At 45.8% G+C, this 19,380-nt stretch overlaps 2 protein-coding genes across 2 annotated transcripts; both read right to left on the bottom strand.

The window, feature by feature from the left end:
* Positions 1-1,482: 1,482 nt before the first annotated feature.
* On the bottom strand, positions 1,483-2,646 carry LOC123123819 (chemocyanin-like). The gene is made up of 2 exons (XM_044544449.1): positions 2,205-2,646; positions 1,483-1,834 (listed from the first exon to the last, which is right to left on the bottom strand). The coding sequence occupies exons 1-2, from the start codon at positions 2,374-2,376 to the stop codon at positions 1,635-1,637; spliced, it is 372 nt and encodes a 123-aa protein (XP_044400384.1). The 5' UTR covers positions 2,377-2,646; the 3' UTR covers positions 1,483-1,634.
* A 13,218-nt stretch (positions 2,647-15,864) lies between these two features.
* LOC123123818 (chemocyanin) lies at positions 15,865-16,671 on the bottom strand. The gene is made up of 2 exons (XM_044544448.1): positions 16,414-16,671; positions 15,865-16,306 (listed from the first exon to the last, which is right to left on the bottom strand). Exons 1-2 carry the CDS (start codon positions 16,589-16,591, stop codon positions 16,104-16,106), a joined length of 381 nt encoding a protein of 126 aa, XP_044400383.1. The 5' UTR covers positions 16,592-16,671; the 3' UTR covers positions 15,865-16,103.
* Positions 16,672-19,380: the final 2,709 nt, after the last annotated feature.

Here is a 19,380-nt window from a genome sequence, read left to right as displayed (position 1 = left end):
ATCTTGCGGATGGCATCTACCCAAGGTTGCAAACATTTGTGAAGTCGTTGACGGCACCGCAAGGTAAGAAAAAACTTAATTTCCACAATGCTCAGGCGGCGGCTAGAAAAGATGTGGAGAGAGCTTTTGGCATTTTGCAAGCTCAATTTGCTGTTGTGAGAGGACCGGCTAGATTTTGGGATCAAAAGATCCTTTGGTAAATCATGAACGCTTGTGTCATCATGCATAACATGATCATCGAGAATGAGCATGGGCAAGATTTAGACTATTCTCAGTATGAGTTGTTGGGACGTCTCGTGCGAGTGCGGAGGATGGCTGCAAGGGTGGCCTGATTTATTGTCTCTTATCATGCCATTCAACGGGCCGAAATGTATGATGATCTTTAAAAGGATCTAATCGAGGAGTGGTGGGCATCGAATAGGTGACAAAACTAGTTTGATGTTGTACTATTAAACTATTTGTTGTATTGGAAGATAAACTATTTGTTTGAGTTGTAATAATAATTGAATTATTTATTGTTGATTTATTTTTTTTGTGTTTGATCTTCTTGGTTCTATGTTGAGTGAGAAATGTTGTTTGTGTTGGACGCGCGCGCTGTAATTTTAGCGCGTCTGCTGGAGCGCTACCTGCGGCGCCAAATATAGCGCTTCTGCCAAAGCAAAATGCCCCCACCCCACCCCACCCCGTGCGCGAAAACGCAATTTCAGCATTCTAAAAAAATTAGCGCGACCGTGTGTATGTTGGAGATGCTCTTAGCTAGTTACTCATACTATGATTAACATCACACATAATCCTCCTGGATTGTGTGGGCAATAGGAGGTGTTGCGTGGGGTAGCTCGGACGTGCCCTCTCTAGGGGGGGGGGCGTCCTGATCCGGAGCTGGAGGTTTGACATCGTCGCGTCCCTCCTGGTGGCACGGGTGAGTTGCCGAGCGAAAGCTCCGTTCTTCGGCGCCGACGACGACGACACCCGTGGGTGCCGCACTCTTCTTGAAGACGTCGTTGTGCTTCTTCTCTCTGTGTCAGGGCTCCGGGTGAAGACCCTTGACCCGTGTGGACTCGGCAGCGGCGACGCTTTGCGATGTTCTCTCTCTTAAGGGCGTTGTCGTGGAGCTTAGATATGCTAGCTAGGTCATAGCGTGAGGGTGTTTAGTCCGTCCGGTGCTCATTGTTGGTACCATAGTCGCGTGCATTCTATGTGTGCAGGATTTCTCAGGATCGGCTTTGTAAGAGGGTTACCTCATCACTTTGTATCGTTTGGCCGTGTATTTCTTGAGTTGTTGGTTTATTTATAAAACGGGGCAAAAGCCTATTTCAAGAGATACTAATAAAATATGAATCTATAACCTAATAAATTAAGCTCTACATGACACCACATTTTTATTACTATTCACTATGAAGATAGTAATATAGTCTAAGGATATGTGTATGTGTATGTGGCTGGTCTAAAAGAGCAATCACGATCGATGGAGTGGGAGAACAAATAGTACACACTGTACGGCAATCAATACGACTACACTGACCGGGCACCTGATATCGATAGTACCGAAGTATGTACGCTCGGCCGTTTATTTTGTTATGGGAATCAAGCTGCGCTCGTCGTGTCACGTAAAGATGCTGCTCGACGATGGACGGCTAGGCGGCGGTGACGGCGATCTTCATGCCGGACTGGCAGTGGCCGGGGATGCTGCAGATGAAGTAGTTTGTGCCGCGTGCGAGGATGACACGGTCGGCGCCTGACTTGTAGACCTTAGCGCCGTTGGCCGGCTTGGCGCAGGCCTTGTACCCCGCCGCGCTCACCGCCACGTTGTGCGCCGTCGCGTCGTACTTGAACACTGCACGCGTCAAAGGTCTATTAGCTTGCATGCAGGATAGTAAATCGATGCATCATGCATGCATGCAATTGCAGGGACGAGTGTAAGGCTGGTCGTAATGGGAGTATCGTAGCTAGTATTATGCATATTAACTGGCAATTTTGATGAGGTGTTCTAGAATTAAATGAAGAAAGAGGAGGTTGAGTAGTATATCATGATACCGTATCATAATAAATGCTATGCTACTATGTGTCATGCATGGCAATAAATAAAGTATTATATGATACTAATATATGATACTAGACATTAGGAAAGTAATATCATATACTAATATCATATGCATGATACTAATACATGATACTCTTCATTACAACCAGCCTAATACTACTACCTAGGACGTCGCCGGCCTTGAAGTGCTTGCCGGTGGGCCAAGAGTTGGTGTTGAAGGACCAGCCACCGCGGTCGCCCACGTTGAACACAGCCGCCTCCGCCACGAGCGTGCAGAGAAGAAGCACGCCGAGCACCACAGCCACGTTGGCACTGCCTCTTCTCCGGGCCGCCATTGCTAGCTAGGTTAGCAGCTACCGATCAGACACTCACTCGACGTAGTGGCTAGTAGGTACTCCCTCCGTTCGAAAATATTTATCGAAGAAATGCGTAAAAATGGATGTATCTAAAATTAAAATACGTCTAGATACATCCATTCCGCTGATAAGTATTTTCGAACGGAAGGAGTACGAGGAAAGGCAGATTGAGAGAAGAAATGTTGAGAGTGAGGTGCGGTGGTGGTTGGCAATGGACTAGCCGGTGCGGTTTTATAGACCCGCCGGAGTGGAGGCGTGAGGGCAGGTAGGCCCCGTCGCACGGCCGAAAGGAGTGTGGAAATACTGGTTTTTTTGGGAGGGGCTGTAGTATTTTTCTTGCGATGGCGTAGAATAGAGTGGAATGGTGGTAGGCCAACGACCCACAACAATGGAGGCGCGCCATTTCTTTCGTCTTTGGACCCGACCGACTGCGACAAGTCATACACTTAGGCCTTAGCTTTAGCGTGGACCAAAATTCATTAGTAACTATAGCAAAAAGGCCCGTACGTTACAACGGAAGAAAAATACCACACGCTTTTAATTTACAAAAAATGTTTTATAATCTGAGAATTTGTAGCTATTTCTTAAATACATGAAGAGTTTAAAAGGTTGTTAAGAAGATACAGGATTTTTTAATCATAAAAAGAGATTTTTTTCTGGAAAAGAACATTTTTTTTATGGTCTCATGTTGACGCAGGTACTTGCGCCCCTATTTCATCACTATTTCTTGCCATACATGTCATAGGTATTGGCCCCTGTTTCATCACTATTTATTTCTTATCAAACTTGTCTTTTATTTTACTTTTTGTCATGCATACCTCCTTTTTACTTTTTTCATGCATGTCCTCTCTTTTATCTTCTTATATATAGGAGAATAGCGCAACATCTCATCTTCATCGGATCCCTTCTGCATTTTCTCTTTTATTTATTTTATAGCGGACATCCCATCTTTATTTGGTCCTTTTATTTCTTATCATGCATGTCCTTATTTATTGGTGTCTCTAACAAATTTATGTCCAATTTGATGTCCAATCCTGATTTTGTTGAGGTGTTCATCCCCATTCTGAATTAGTACCGGTATGAAAAAAGACGGATAATGCATTGTTGATTAACATTGCAGCTTAGATAATATTTTTTAAATTGTTAACAGGTAAAATAACATCGTATTTAGATTCTGCATATTTTTCTAATCAAATTTCATATATAATATGTTAAATTTGGAGTTATGGTTTAAAAGATATGAGTATTTTAAAAAACATTTGATATGTACTGCGGGTTTAATGTCAAACACATCAGTGGGTTTTCTACAAAATTGCATGACGGACTAAGAATACCTATTTCTTTTATTAGTAGGTATAGATGAACGCAAAAGTGTGGACGAAGAAAAACTAAGCAAGAAGTGGCGTTCAAGTATAGTTGGACTGCGCACTATACGTGTAATTAATCGATCCATCTCTCTCGACCAACAATGTCAAATAAGCTTAACTTTCCCGCTTTTGCTAAACATCAGGCGCCAGTAAAAATTCGATGCGAGAGCATGACCCGTACAATTATTTTGGCTCTATATAATGCGGAGCGAGAGCCTCTTTCATACAAAAGTGTGGACGGAGAAAAACTACGCAAGAAGTGGAGTCCAAGTATAATTGGACTGCGCACTATATATACGTTTAATCTATCGATCCATCTCTCTCGACCAACAATTTCAAATAAGCTTAACTTTCCCGCTTTTGCTAAACACCAGTTGCCTGAAAAATTTCGATGCGAGAGCATGATCTGTACAATTATTTTTTGGCTCTATAATGCGGGGCGAGTGCCTGTTTCACACAAAAGTTTTAAGTGTCGGTCGATTTCCGCTTTGCCCGGCGGTCCTTGGAGCCGTGAATGAGCAGGAGCTGACGAGGCGGCCCGTTGACTGGGGCGACGACCGTCCAGGGCAAGGCGCGGATGGCGAGACGAGCGCGGTAGTAAGAGGCAGGAGCCCGTGGCTACCCCGGCATCGATTGACGGACGCGGGGAGAAAGAAGATGAATAGTAACACTAATGCAGAACCGGGCTATGCACCGGTTCGTAAGGCCCTTTAGTGCCGGTTCTGTAACCGGCACTAAAAGGTGGGGACTAAAGGTCCCTCCCTTTTAGTACCGGTTCTGCACAAACAGTCGCTAAAGGGCCACCACGTGGCACGTGCCAGCGCTTGGGGCGGGGAGCCCTTTAGTATCGGTTCTGCACGAACCGTCGCTAAAGGGCCACCACGTGGCACGTGCCAGCGCCGGGGGCCACGTGGCACGTTACCAACCGGTACTAAAAGGTTTGGGGGGTTTTGGTTTTATTATTTATTTTTTCTTTAATTTTGTGTTTTCCATTTAATTTAGAAATTATTTTTCATTTATTTTCCCTTTCATAAATTATATAATAACTCATCATCATCATCATATTAATATAAAAACTCTTGCATCTCATATATATAATCACCAACAACAACACTAGCTAATTAATAATCATATATATATATATAGAGAGAGAGAAAATGTTTGGGGCACCTAGGTGCCTGGGCACCTTGTTCGGGTCCAACCCGCTAATACATTTCCTGCTTATATATAATCACTACTACCCTTCCAAATAATTTCCTTTCCTTTTCCATGTGCATGCTCTTGTATCCTCCACGATCATTAATTGTAGATGATTCCTGCATGATTTATTCTATGTATTAGAACATATACCTACAAACGTGTATACCCTACGATTCACTCTAGGTATTTTTAGATACGTACAAATGTATATACCTTACAATTTATTCCAAATAATTTACATGCACGTATATACCCTATGATTTATTCTAGGTATTAGATACATACAGGCGTATATACCCTATAATTTATTCCAAATAATTTGCGTGCACGTGTATACCCTATAATTTATTCTAGGTATTAGAAACCTACAAACGTAGTCTGATATATTTGTAAGTGGATACTCAAGTTTTTCTAAAATAACAATGCATACTCAAGATATTTCTGTGAATACCTTGACGTGAAATTTATTGGTACATACCCATAAATGTCACTACATTTTTATAAGTGGATACAGATACGTAAACTAAATACCTCGACAGATGATATGCTATGTTCATATAAATATGAATACATATACAACATACCACGATAGAGATGTATCAAATTTGATGATACTGGTGAATGATACCAAAAAATTTCTGGGTATATACCCTAAAAACAACTAGGTAGAGTACAAGGAGAAACAAGTTTTTTCTTATACCCATAGCGGAGGCAGAAAATGACAATATCCACTATACGCTCACCTAAATCTGCTTAAACGGCATGTTAGTAATACTACTATTATGTACAAAAAATGGCAATTTTTAATAATTTCCTTCTATGCATTAATTACTATAGAATTTTTTATTGTTTCACACGTACATACATGAATAAATTAGGCAGTTTCTTATTTTCTAAGCAAGTTTTTGGTGCGTGCATGCTAATTAATACCTCCGTACAAATTAGAATAATTGGTCTCTAATTAACATGCATTTAAATGGAATTAATTAGTAAATTGCAATAATTCTCTGCCTTTAGTACTGCAAACGGGTATACCCGTTAGTGTCTACACCTAACACAACGGCACACATCTTGAAGCAATCCGAAGGTAGACAAGCAAGGAGCCTGGGCACCTAGGTGTCCCAAACAGCCGTCCGAGAAATATATATATAATCATTATGTAATCACCACCAACAGTAGCTTAAAGAAGAAACATTCACTTGTACAAAAAGCAAAGATATCATCGAGTTCAACATGGTCATGAGATTATTATAAGCGTTCATAACTAAGATCACAAAAGCAAATCACTAATAATTAAGTTCAGGACGAAACACGGACATGAGACGACAAGTACTAAGGGCAGGAACTAGCTAATCACTCCTGCTGCTCTCTCTCAGGTAAAATGGCATAGAACATGTGTAGCTCTCCTGATTCATCATATTGGAGCATGCAGATGAACCTGTCTCCTAATCGTGGGTTGCGCTTCTGATTGTTGCCCCCTAGTATTTCTCTGCGATCATTCACAATTTTGCTTCAGTCTTTCACTATTAAGCATTCCTCGGTTTTAGAAATCCTGGATGCACTCATGTGCAATGTAGGATGTCTTGGCCGTAAGCTAACCATTGACATGCGATCGTTAGTCGTGATCCACTGAGGCACAACTATCATCGGGAGTCCCTGCATGTTGAAGAACATCGTATAGTAACATACTTAGCAATGAAGTTTAGCTTAAAAAATAATGTATGCAAAAGATGCACTGAGGACAAATAGTAAAAATCTTACCATCTTTCCTAAATACATGTGATTGTAGTTCAATACGAACACTATTGATCGCACGTTTTGAGTACTAAGATTTGCAAGTCTAGGAAAATAATTTCTCTTGACAGCATCAAGATCCTCAAGCCATGAAACATATTGACTTATCTCCTCGCAGTTTAGTTCAGCCCCGGGACAGTGGACGGTCCTGTCTACCAAGCGACGGAGATGTTTGCTTGAATGGAAATAAGCTATCAATAGAAATTAGTTGTCAACTATTTTTGAAATAAACAATATCGAAGACATAAATATGGTTGAGGAACTCACATAATGGTAGAACTGGAGGCGTCTGCACATCGACCCAGATATCGGTATTACCTTCAATATCATCTTCCGGACGAATATCAAAGGTGATAACCATATCAGGCTCAAATGCATAAGCCTTGCATAGTGCTTGCCAAGTTTTGCATTCAAAATAGGTGTAGGTGTCTGCATTGTATAATTTTGCGTAGAAAGTATAACCATGCTCGGTCTTCAAGTAAACTCTCTTTACCTCCATAGTTTTCATAGTACTGAAACCTATCTTATCCAATACAAAAATTCTTGCATGGCAGGGGATACGCTAGTAGAATAGTAAAAAATTAAAATTATAAGTTGAAGCAAATGAAGCATATGCTTAATTACGAAAAAATACTTGTCGTTGTGACTTACTGCATTCACTTCGAAGGTGAAGATCTAAAGCAAAGAAGCATATGCTTAATTATAAATGGTTCGTTGTGGCCATTGGATGAAGATCTAACGCTCTAGAAATTCAGCTGACGCAAAAAAATCACCATAATTCAGTCACCTGACTTGTAGGCGGCCCCGAACTTCCCATTGCAGTACTGTATGTAGTACTGAGTTGTACGTGCATTGCACGGGAGATATTAGTGCACCACAATATTAACAAGCCACAATATTTACATATGCATAATGAAAAATGTAGAGTTGTTCTTGATGGTATTTGAATTAATCTTAAAAAGGTAAATTGTACTCACATAGTGCACTGTGCATGATATATTAGATGTATGGACCTTAAGAACAAAATTTCATGAACATGGATAGTTAGTTCAGCATGCCCCATAAAAAATAGCTAGTGTTGCGATATTTGGTAGAAACTATCTGAAAAGCTACATAGACTTCAAGTGGTTGATAATAAGTCTTTCACCTTGGACAAAATTCCACAAGGTAATCTCATAAATCACAACACTTGTATGCAAGAGGGAAAAAAACTATTGGAGCAAGAGCATGCATGAAGAGTCTAGAATACCCTGTTAACCGCAAAGGAGAGATCAGGACGTGTGATCGTCAGATGCTACAGGCCACAAACAATACTCCTATACTCGATACCATCCTCAGGAGATAGAAGAGTACCATCAGCAGTTGAAAGTTTGTCAGTGGAGGACATGGGCGTAGGCGATGTCTTGCACTTGAGCATACTAGCACGGCGCAGAAGATCAAGAGAGTACTTCTTCTGGGTGAGAGCCAAACTGCCACGAGACTGATGAGCGACTTCAATACCAAGGAAGAAATGAAGTTGTCCCAAATCTTTAACTACAAAATCACGACTAAGCGCAGTCACAAGAGCATCAGCAGCCGTCGGAGAGGAGCTAACGAGGACAATATCATCCACGTACACAAGGAGGTACATGGTCACACTCGGTCGCTGAAACAAGAACAATGAAGTATCACACGTCGAAGGAATGAATCCATGAGTGCGTAAAGCTGAAGCCAGGCGAGCATGCCAGGCACGAGGCGCCTGTTTCAGTCCATAGAGAGCCTTCGTCAGACGACAGAGGTGATAAGGATGAGTGTGATCAACAAATCCAGGTGGCTACCTCATGTAAACCTCCTCTTCAAGCAGTCCATGTAGAAAAGCGTTCTACACGTCAAGCTGGCGGAGAGACCATCAACGAGAAACTGCCAGAGACAAAAGAAGTCGAATAGTGGTAGGCTTGACAGCGGGGCTGAATGTATCCTCATAGTCCAGTCCCTGACGCTGTTTGAAGCCCTTAGCCACAAGACGCACTTTGTAGCGCTCAATGGAACCATCTGCATGTTTCTTCACCTTGAAAGCCCATTTTGAATCGATGATGTTGACACGAGACGGAGGTGGAACAAGTGTCTAGGTCTTATTCTGCATCAGAGCATGATATTCTTGTTCCATAGCAGCCCTCCAGTGTGGGATACTCATAGCAGCTTGATAACTGCATGGTTCGGCGGTTGGATCATCCACAGCATGAGCCAGACAAGCAGTAAGGTATGTAACCGTGCCGTCGGTGCGCTCCTTGGGACGAACGATGCCGCTGCGACTGCACGTGTGTGGACGCCGCGAAGCAACGACCACCGGAGCAGGCGGGGCATCCGGAGCAGGCGAGGTGTCTGGAGCAGGCGAGGCCGGTCCAGTGAACTCCGACGAAGAGGGACCGGGTGACAGCGGGCCGGGAGACGGCGGACTGGGCGACGTGGGCCCAGGCGGCATGTGAGTCACTGCAGGCCCAGGCGAAGTGGGCGGCAGCGACGCTCGCACAGATGGTGGGGGTGATGATGGAGGGGAGGCCAGGCGAGGAAGCGGCGACGTAGGCCGCTCCGTCACGGGCTCCGACCCAGCCATAGTAGCCGGCGCAGGCTCCGGCCCAGTGGTAGACGGGGCTCCCGAGGCGGGGTCGAGGGCGGGAGGCGGTGCATGCACATGCACCGGCCGATCAACGTGCGCCACGGGCGGCGTGGTAGGTCCGTCAGGGAGAAGTTCCAGGCGAGCTCCACGTCCAGTTCCTACACCATGATTAGGTAACAACACAGACGAATATGCAACATCTTCAAATTGACCAGGCATAAGAGGATATGAATGCATAGATGGTGCTGTGGTGGATGACTGAGGCATGGCAGAAAAAGGGAAGACATTCTCATCGAAAACAACATCCCGAGATATGTGGACTCGATTAGTTGGGACATGGAGACACTTGTGGCCTTTATGGAGAGAACTATACCCCAAGAACACACTTTTTGGAGCGAAACTCAAGTTTGCGATCATTATAAGGACGAAGATGAGGCCAGCAAGCACACCCGAATACCTTGAAAAAGGTGTAGTCAGGAGTTTCATCCAAGAGAAGCTCAATAGGAGTTTTCATATTAAGAACACGCGTAGGTAATCTGTTAATGGGAAAACACGCGGTGGCAAAAGCATAACTCCAAAAGCGAAAAGGTACAGAAGCATGAGCAAGAAGTGTGAGGCCGGTTTCAACTATATGGCGATGTTTGCGCTCAACAGCGCCATTCTGTTGATGTGTATGTGGGCATGACAAATGATGGGAGATCCCAAGCTTATTAAAGAAAGTGTTGAGGTTGCGATATTCGCCCCCCCCCCCCAATCTGACTGAACATGGATAATTTCATGCTTGAGTAGACGTTCAACATGCAATTGAAACTAAATGAATATATCAAACACATCAGATTTGCGCTTAAGAAGATAAAGCCATGTGAAACGACTATAGGCATCAACAAAACTGACATAGTAGTTGTGACCACTAACAGATGTTTGTGCTGGACCCCACACATTAGAAAACACAATTTCAAGAGGACTCTTTATTTCTCTAGTAGATGAAACAAAAGGTAGCTAATGACTTTTGCCTTGTTGACAGGCATCACACACGAACATCTCTTTATTGCTAGACTCTAATGGCAGCTCATGGCGGTGGAGTATGTGGCTAACGATGGCTGTGGCGGGATGACCAAGGCGAGAGTGCCACTGGGAAGGTGACACACGAACACCACTGAAGACGCACGGGGCGGATGGATCCTCCAAACAATACAAGCCTTGGCTCAAGCGGCCACTAAGCAGAACGTCTCGGGTTGCTCGGTCCTTAACAAAAAGATTAAAAGGGTGAAATTCACATAGGACATGATAATCAAGGGTGAGCTTAGGGACAGATAAAAGATTACGAGTCACCGAGGGAACCCGCAAAACATTACGAAAATGGAGCTGCCTAGAGGGATGACTAGTTAAAAGAGATGCTTGGCCAATGTGAGAGATGGGCATACCTACACCATTGGCGGTGTGAACCTGATCGTGCCCGTAGTAGGGCTGGAAGGTGGAGACTTTGTTGAGCTCGTTCGTCATGTGATCTGTGGCGCCGGTGTCCATGTACCAGGCTGGATCAACAGGATAGGACGGCGTGTACCCCTGGTCGACGCGCGGGTCCTTGCCCTTGACGGAGATGTGGGCAGCCGGGGCGGCGGGGGGGGGGAGGCCAAAGTCGGCCAACGCAAATTGGCACTCGTTGCCCTTGCCATCGTTGTCGATGCCAAGGAATCTCCTCTGAAAGCGGCGGTGACACTTGGAGGCGACATGGCGTTCACGACCACATAGCTGGCATACCACCCGAGTGTTAGGGCCCCCACCCAGGGTCGATGCAGGGGGCGGGGCGGGCTTGGCAGATGACGGGGCCGGGGGACGCTGGCCGCAAGAAGCCCAGAAGGCCGCCAACTGTGAGGTGATGGTGGCGGAGGAGCGATGAGCCTCGACACGCTGCTCGGTGAAGAGAAGTCATGAGTAGAGCTCGTGCGGGGGCATCGCTGGCTTGGGAGTGTGAACAGCCTCAGCGAGATTTTCGTAGTCGGCGTCGAGGCCTTTGATGACAAAGCTAGCAAACACCTCGTCGCTGAGCGGCCGACCGATAGAGGTGAGTGTGTCCGCCAGCACCTTCATCTTGTTGAAGTAGGTCGTGGCGGAGGAGTCCAGCTTCTTAATGTCGGCGAGCTCGCTGCGAAGGGCCATCAAGCGGGAGGTAGAGACCTGGGCAAAGGCGTGCTCCAAGGTCGTCCAGCGTCCATGGAGGTGGCGGCGAAGAGATAGAGACCGGCGACCCCGTCGCCGAGGGAGCCCTGGATGGCAGAGAGGATCGCCTGGTCCTGCTGCACCCACATACGGTGTTCCGGGTTAATGGTCGGGCCGTGTACGGTAGGGATGACCTGCGAAGGACACGGTAGCGAACCGTCCACAAACCCTAGGAGAGACCGGCTGCGGAGCAGCGGTAGGACCTTGGCGCGCCAGAACAGGTAGTTGTCCAGCGTGAGTCTGATGGCGATCAAGTTGTCGAAGTGGAACGGCCCGGTGGGCGTGATGACGCCAGCAGCACGGGCGGCGGTCGGCGGAGCCGCAGCAGGAGCCATAGCCGCGACCGATGCCGTAGGTGACGGCGCAGGAACAATCGGGATCACAGCCGCGGGTGGTGCTGTGAGCGAGGCCGCGGGTGGCTCCGCGGGAAGCACCTCCCCCGAGGTCGTCGGGATGACGGCGAGTGTCGAGGAAGATCCAGAGGAGGCCATCGCGGGCGGCGGCAGCGCCACTGGTGCTGAGGCCGTCGAGGGCGGTGACGGCGGGATCGGCGCTAAAAACATGGAGCCGACGGTGGTGGTGCCGAAGAACTGAGGCACCGACGGAGCCAGGGTGAGGTGGGAGGTTGAGGAGGGCGGCAAGCGACGTGGGGATTGACCCGGAGCTGGCGGCGCCCGAAGTGGAAGCGGTCATGGCGCCGGCGGCAGCAGCCGTAGGGTTTAGGGTTTTGGTGGTGCGGCGGCAGCTGGTGGAGTAGAGGACCTAGATTAGACTTGATACCATGTCAAACGTAGGTTTTGGGGGAACTGGCTTCACCCTCTAGGGTGGCCTATATATATATAATATGCTGTCATACAAGTCCTATAACAATATGGTATGGATTACACAATAAGGATACAATACGAAGTCTAACATCGACCAACAACTTCAAATAAGCTTAACTTTCCCGCTTTTGCTTACACCAGGTGCCTGAAAGATTTCGACGCGAGAGTATGTTTTGTACCATTGTTTTTGGTTCTATAATGCGGGGCGAGAGAATGTTTGATGAAAAAATTTGACGAGTCGGTCGATTTGTGATTTGCCCCAAGCGCGAGACAGGGAATCCTTGGCCGAGTGCGAGCCGTGAATGAGCGGGAGCCGATGAGGCCGCCCGATGACCTAGGCGACGACGGTCCATGGCAGTGCGGGGATGGCGAGATGAGCGCGGTAGTGCGAGGCAGGAGCATGTTGCTAGCCCGGCATCGACTGGCGGGCGCGGGGAGGAAGAAGATGAATAGTGCATAGTCGGTTGTGGCTGTTGGATGAAGATCTAACGCTCTAGAAATCCGGCTGACACAAAAAAAATATAATTCAAGCACCTGATCGTAGGCGGTCCCGAACTTCCCACTGGAGTATTGTATGTATATACATAATACTAGTGAGTTGTACGTGCTTTGCACGGGAGATATTAGTGCACCACAATATTAACAAGCCACAAATATTTACATATGCATGATGGAAAATGAAGAGTTGTTCCTAATTGTATTTGAATTAATTTTGAAAAGGTAAATTTTACTAACATAGTGCATTGTACATGATATATCAAATGTATGGACCTTAAGAACAAAATTTCATGATCATGCATAGTTAGTTCAGGATGCCCCACAAAAATAGCTAGTGTTGCGATATTTGGTAGAAACTAACTGAAAAGCTACATGGACTTCAAGAAGTGGTTGATAATAAGTATTTCACCTTGGACAAAATTCCACAAGGTAATCTCATAAATCACAACACTTGTATGCAAGAGGAAGAAAAACTACTGGAGCAAGAGCATGCATGAAGAGTCTAGAATAGAGGATGATAGTAAAAGGGGCAACTACATCACACATTAGAATGGGTTCACATCAGATTTTCTATTCATTCATTGGAAACTTCTAGATAGTAGTACACATGTCACAATCTAATGAATGAATAGGAAATCTAACGGTCATTAACATTCAGAATTGCCACCTCTCTGCCATTGGATCTAGTTGGTCCAACGATATGATCCCTACTCAAAGTTATTCCTACACTATATAGGAGTACAGAAGTATAGAAATGGTGAGTGAAACTCGACGTGTGTCCTTATTGCATGCTCTCGCGATAGTCTTTGCTTGATAATCAATGGCTAACCCTCGCGTGACATCAAAGCATGGTGGTGAGTGGGGCTTGCCGGTGATGGAAAATGGAATGGAAGAGGACTGGAAGGTCAGGTGAGGTCGCCGTCGACTAGAAACACATACTTTTTCTGGTATATCTGCAGTTACAGCGTGTTGTACGGGGGCCGTTAGCTGCGGGGTCGCTGCCTCCCAGTCTCCAACCAACACCATGCACCACAACCCGGCGTCTCCGATAAGCTGCTTGGCCTGTCTTCGGCCGGCGTACCGAACGGCGGCCGGTCAAAGGCAGGGTGCGCGTGGGCATAGAGCGATCGGAACACACCAGTCGAGACCTTCCTGTTCGACACCTGAAAGCCAGTGCCAATGGGCCGGGCAAATACTGGCGAGCTTCACCTGTGCGATTCTTTAAAAAAATTACTAGTTGTTGGCTGTTTTCTCATCGATTTTTTTTTCATTTCACTTTTTTACAAAACATGTTTGGTGTGTGTCTCAAAAAAGTATCATGTGCGTTTTCACATATTCAGCATATAGTAAAAAAAGTTCACCATAATTTAAAAAACGAGTTCAGTTTTTCTATACAAATTTCACTGCATGTTAAAAAATGTCCACTGTACATTTTTTCACAGTATATAGAAAAAATGTTCAGCGTATATTTAAAAAATAGTTCAACCTGCATTAAAAAACGTTATATTTGTATTATTAAAATTTTAATTGTATATAAATATGAAAGCTAGAAGAAAAACTAACCCAACTGGGCAAGCTGGCCTCGCTCACTTTCAGGACAAAAAATATTTCCCAAAAAAATGATGATTTTTTTGAAAAGTTTGAAAATTGTTTATGAGACTTATTAAAGATCATGAATTTAAAAAACTTGTTACAGATTTAAAAAATGATGCATTTGAAAATTGTTTCAGTATTTAAAAAAATGTTCATGAATTTTAAAAATGGTTCAAGGTTTTCAAAAAATCTTTGTGAATTTAAAATTTGTTCTGCATTCCAAAAAATCCAATTTATGAAATGTTCATGAATTTGAAAACAGTTATCTATTGCAAAAGAATGTTTAAAATTCAAAATAAATCTAACATTCTGAAATTCAGAAATATTCCAAAAAAATTATAAATGTTTGCAAAATGGAAATGAGAAAACATAGATAGAAACAAAACAAGAAAAAAAATGAAAGAAAGAAAACAGCGCTTCAAAGAAAAAAATTAGGACCAACCCTTATACAAGCTGCTCCTGCAGGGGAGGGGGGAGGGGCATTTGATCGCTATTCCCCGACCCACACAGATAATAGGACGATTTGCCGGTTCCGACGTATTCAACCGGAAACGGCACAACCAACCCAAAATGACTTATTTTATGTGAAATGAGTCCTTATTGGGACGAGGAGTGTTGTTCTTCATGGGGCCATATGGACTATTCATGGTTCGTACAGCCCTGGAAATGATAATGAACACTGTGAAAAAATCACCAATGCTATGTGATGTGGGAAAAAAATGAAGCACTTATTTCAATGCCATCCACGGGGCTAATAAAAACTTGAGGTATGGTAAAGACATCTTGTACCAGTGTTGTGATAGTAATGTGCCTTTGTATACATATTTTGTCCAATTTTTATGTGCAGGTAGCATCAAAACATCATAAGAGAATGAAGCGCCGGATATGCTTCCGTTTCTCCATCGGAAATTCGTAGCAGCACGCAGGTGCGCACCTGGCAAGCCTTGCCCGGCCGCTCAATTGCCTCGTGATTCGCAAAATAGTTGAATCTCACACGAGGGCATCGTAAGTTTTGAATAATGGCCGGCGCGGAGAGAGGCATTGTTATCCATCAACATTGGCCGACGCGGAGGATATGAGCTCGAGCTCGGAAGGGTACTTCCGTTCCGTAGGGCCTATGCAGTTGTTTTACCTTTCTCTCGAAGGGCTTTATGAAAGGTTCATGGCAAGTTTTGATGCACGACTATGGGTATGAGATATGATCATCTATGAACCTGCAGATATGTGCCCGCGAATAGATAGAGACAATGGCCACACTTGTCCCCGCCTCCAGCCTCAGCTCACCCTCATCGACGACGCTGCATCTCGGCCTTGGGGCACTCTCAGGCAAAATCGTGCGACACATTTTATAATTCAAGCAACTGACAAATAGCAAAACCAGAAGAATAAGAGACCTTTTACGGTACCTTTTATTCTCGTATACATGAGTACAAAATCAGCACATATGGCACCATACAAGAGCAAGTACGATCGGTCGAGTAGAAATCAAAGAGTGCACATTGATCTAGGACTTGAAAGAACGAAGCACGTACGCTCGGCCTTTTATTTTGGTTATTATCAGGAATTAAGTTTCGCTCGTCGTGTCACGTAACATCGCGCGTACGATGTAGGAGGTTAGGCGGCGGTGACGGCGATCTTCATGCCGGACTGGCAGTGTCCGGGGATGCTGCAGATGAAGTAGTTTGTGCCGCGGGCGAGCGTGACGCGGTCGGCGCCGGACTTGTAGACCTTGGCTCCCTTGGCTGGCTTGGCGCAGGCCCTGTACCCCGCCGCGCTCACCGCCACCACGTCGTGCGCCGTCGCGTCGTACTTGAACACTGCAAGCAGCCAGATTCACGTGCATCAAAACTTCTTCTCATCTGTCTGCATGCAGAACACTATCGATCCATCATCGATCCATGCATGCACGTATACAGGTACGTACCTAGGACGTCGCCGGCCTTGAAGCGCTTGCCGGTGGGCCAGGAGTTGGTGTTGAAGGACCAGCCGCCGCGGTCGCCGACGTTGAACACCGCCGCCTGCGCCACCGCCGCGCTCAGGAGCACGCAGACGAGCAGCACGCCCACGACCACGGCTGCACTGCCTCTTCCCTGGGCTGCCATTGCTAGCTAGCTTAGGAGCGCCTACCAATCAAACAGTCACTCGAGAGTAGGAGGAGAAGCAGAGGAGGTATGTGAGTGAGGTGCGGTGGTGGTTGGCAATGGACTGGCCGGTGCGGTTATATATAGGCCCGCCCGAGTGGAGGCGTGAGGGCAAGTAAGCCTGGCCGGTCGCACGGCAGAAAGGAGTGTAGAAATACTGGTAGTTTAGTTTTCTCCGGAGTAGTGTTGCCGTATTTTTCTTCCAAGAAGGCGTGGAGTAGAGCGGAATGGGGTTGGCCAACGACCCCCCATTGACAACAATGGAGGCGCCATTAAATTGCTTAACTTTGGACCCATGCATCAACCAATGTCCTGCTCGACGTACGGCGACAAGTCCTACATGAGTTGAATTACAAGTGAACGTTGGACAAATGGATGTGAGACGTGACGACGCCAACCCGGCCACTACTTAGCGTACGTGGAGACACCACGCGCAAAGGTGGCAAAGGTGTGGAAAACAACACACCACGCGCGCAAAGCTGGCGTCCAAGTACAATTGGACCGCGCACCATACGTATAATCAAAGATCAAATCTCCCAAGTCCCTCTCAACACCTTCAGATTATATATGATTCTCGATCCGTAACTCATACAGTACGTAGTAGTGGGCGCTGGCGTGACATCAAAGCAGGGTAGCGACCGGGGCTTCCCGCCGATGGATGGACCGGCAGAGGAAGACGACCGGAAGGTCGGGTAGCAGGTGAGGTCGCCGTCGACTAGCAACACATGGAAGTACTACATAGGTTTCCGGTGCATCTGCACTTCCGTCCAACGTGTTGTACGGGGGCCTCCAACCAACAGCAAGCACCATAACCCGGTGCCTCGAATAAGCTGCTTGGCCTGGCTCGGCGGCCGGCGAGCAGCAGTGTGGACAGCCATCGCTCGTTTCTTTAGTGGGCTCGCACAAGCAAACGGTCGCATGCGTCATCAAAGTAACGGCCCCAAAATGTTAATGTCGGGCCAGTCCTGTACTGGGCCTCCACGCGGCCATCGGCCAATGTAAGCCCTAGCGAAAATGAATCATATTCCACCCGCAAAAAAAAAGAATCATATTCCCTCTAGCCCATATTAATCATCGCTGATTTTTTTTCCAATAAACTTTCAATATGTTCATCTTCAATCATGAAAGTACAAAGAACAATATAGGTAATAAAAATTACAACCATGTTTGTGGACCACCTAGCGACGATTACAAGCACTGGAGCGAGCCGGGCAAACCTTATTGTAGTATATAGTCGTATTAGTGTTATCTGAAAATATGAGGCATCGGAAAGACACCTTGTATCAATGTTTTCAAATCATTTAAAATCTTTTTATTACTTTATAGTTATTTTTTTCATACAGATCCATGCGCGTTCCTTCACCGTCATTGGATTGTCGGGTCTCCATGCATTTTTTCCAAATTTTGACCCCTCTTCTGAGTGCCCCCACCTCTGTCAACTCAAGGGGTGCATCCTGGATGATAGCCTTCCAGCCCCCTCAATCCTATTTGGAGGAGGAGTGGAACCAGTTCTCTATCGTTCATACCGCATACCGCATACCCGTGGCCAGTCCAGCTCCACGTGACCAATGTCTCCCTTGCATTCTGGGTAGTCTAAAAAATCTTGAACTTGAAAATGGTCACTGAGGGGCTAGATGTCGCTATCCCTGGCTCTAGGTTTTTAGTGCACTAATGCACGTAGATTGTCAGCCTATCTTTTCTTGGCACGAGCCCATTTTTCATTGTGTAATCCTACCCCCGTTCCATGGGTGCGGGTTGTTTGCTCACTGTCTGTGTACCCCCTCTCCTTCGGAGAACTTTTCTGTGTGTATTCAGGTGGATGATCGCCCTCCGTTGCTTGCTTAAACAAATGCATTGTTATAAGTTTTCACGTGTAGACAGGAAGGAAACACCGTAATGGAAGGACAAACGTATTCTCAAAGAAAACAAAGGAACGTAATATGCACCCTCATTTCTCCATACATCGATAGATGGCTGATGGAAATGCCCATTGTATGCTTCCTTCTCTCGAGCTCATCACCATCTTTCCTTCAGCTCTACCTTCTCTTTCGTGATGACACTGTCGTAAATGGGACAAGAAGCATCATCTGCAGCGTTGTGATTGAGTTTCAGATTTGGGCTTAATTTGCATAGAGAAACTCTGATACGACTAACGTGCAAAACACGAACCGCTGCAAATAGTGTCGACCAACTCGTTGTAGCCGCTATACCTCATCTGAAGTGAAGTAACACGCTCAAGCGACCCGCCGCGTCCTCTATATGACGCGTGCCTTTTACGCATCTCTTTCTGCAAAAAAAATCTGTAACATCACGTTCGCTGCAAAGTTGCCTTTCGTGACAACACATATGTTGAAAAAAAAACTGCAAATATTTTTTGCAACATCGTCTATGTTGCAAAAAAATTTCCTCAACAACACCCATATTGTGAAAGTATTTAAGATTTTTTTTGCAACATCACCTATGTTTCAAAAGGTTTCTGCAACATAAGCTTCGTTGCAAAGGATTCTACAGCACTATCCTCATTGCAATGATGAGGACAGCGTTGGATGCTAAATAGCTCTAGATTCAACGGTTGCCAAGGCGACAAAGATCTACCGGCCGACGCGTAGGGCGGTAAAGAAAAAGGAGATTAGGACAAAAGAAAGGACGGTCCAACGCGTGGGCGACCGCTGCTTTACTCCCAAGCGAACGACCTCCCCATAGCCCACCCGAAATAAAATGACATCAATACCCTTCGAGCTATCCAGAAA

Source organism: Triticum aestivum, chromosome 5D (assembly GCF_018294505.1).
Source record: "Triticum aestivum cultivar Chinese Spring chromosome 5D, IWGSC CS RefSeq v2.1, whole genome shotgun sequence".
Taxonomy (NCBI): Eukaryota; Viridiplantae; Streptophyta; class Magnoliopsida; order Poales; family Poaceae; genus Triticum; species Triticum aestivum.
Note: the sequence above shows the minus strand (reverse complement) of the source record. Positions and strands in the feature narration are given on the sequence as shown.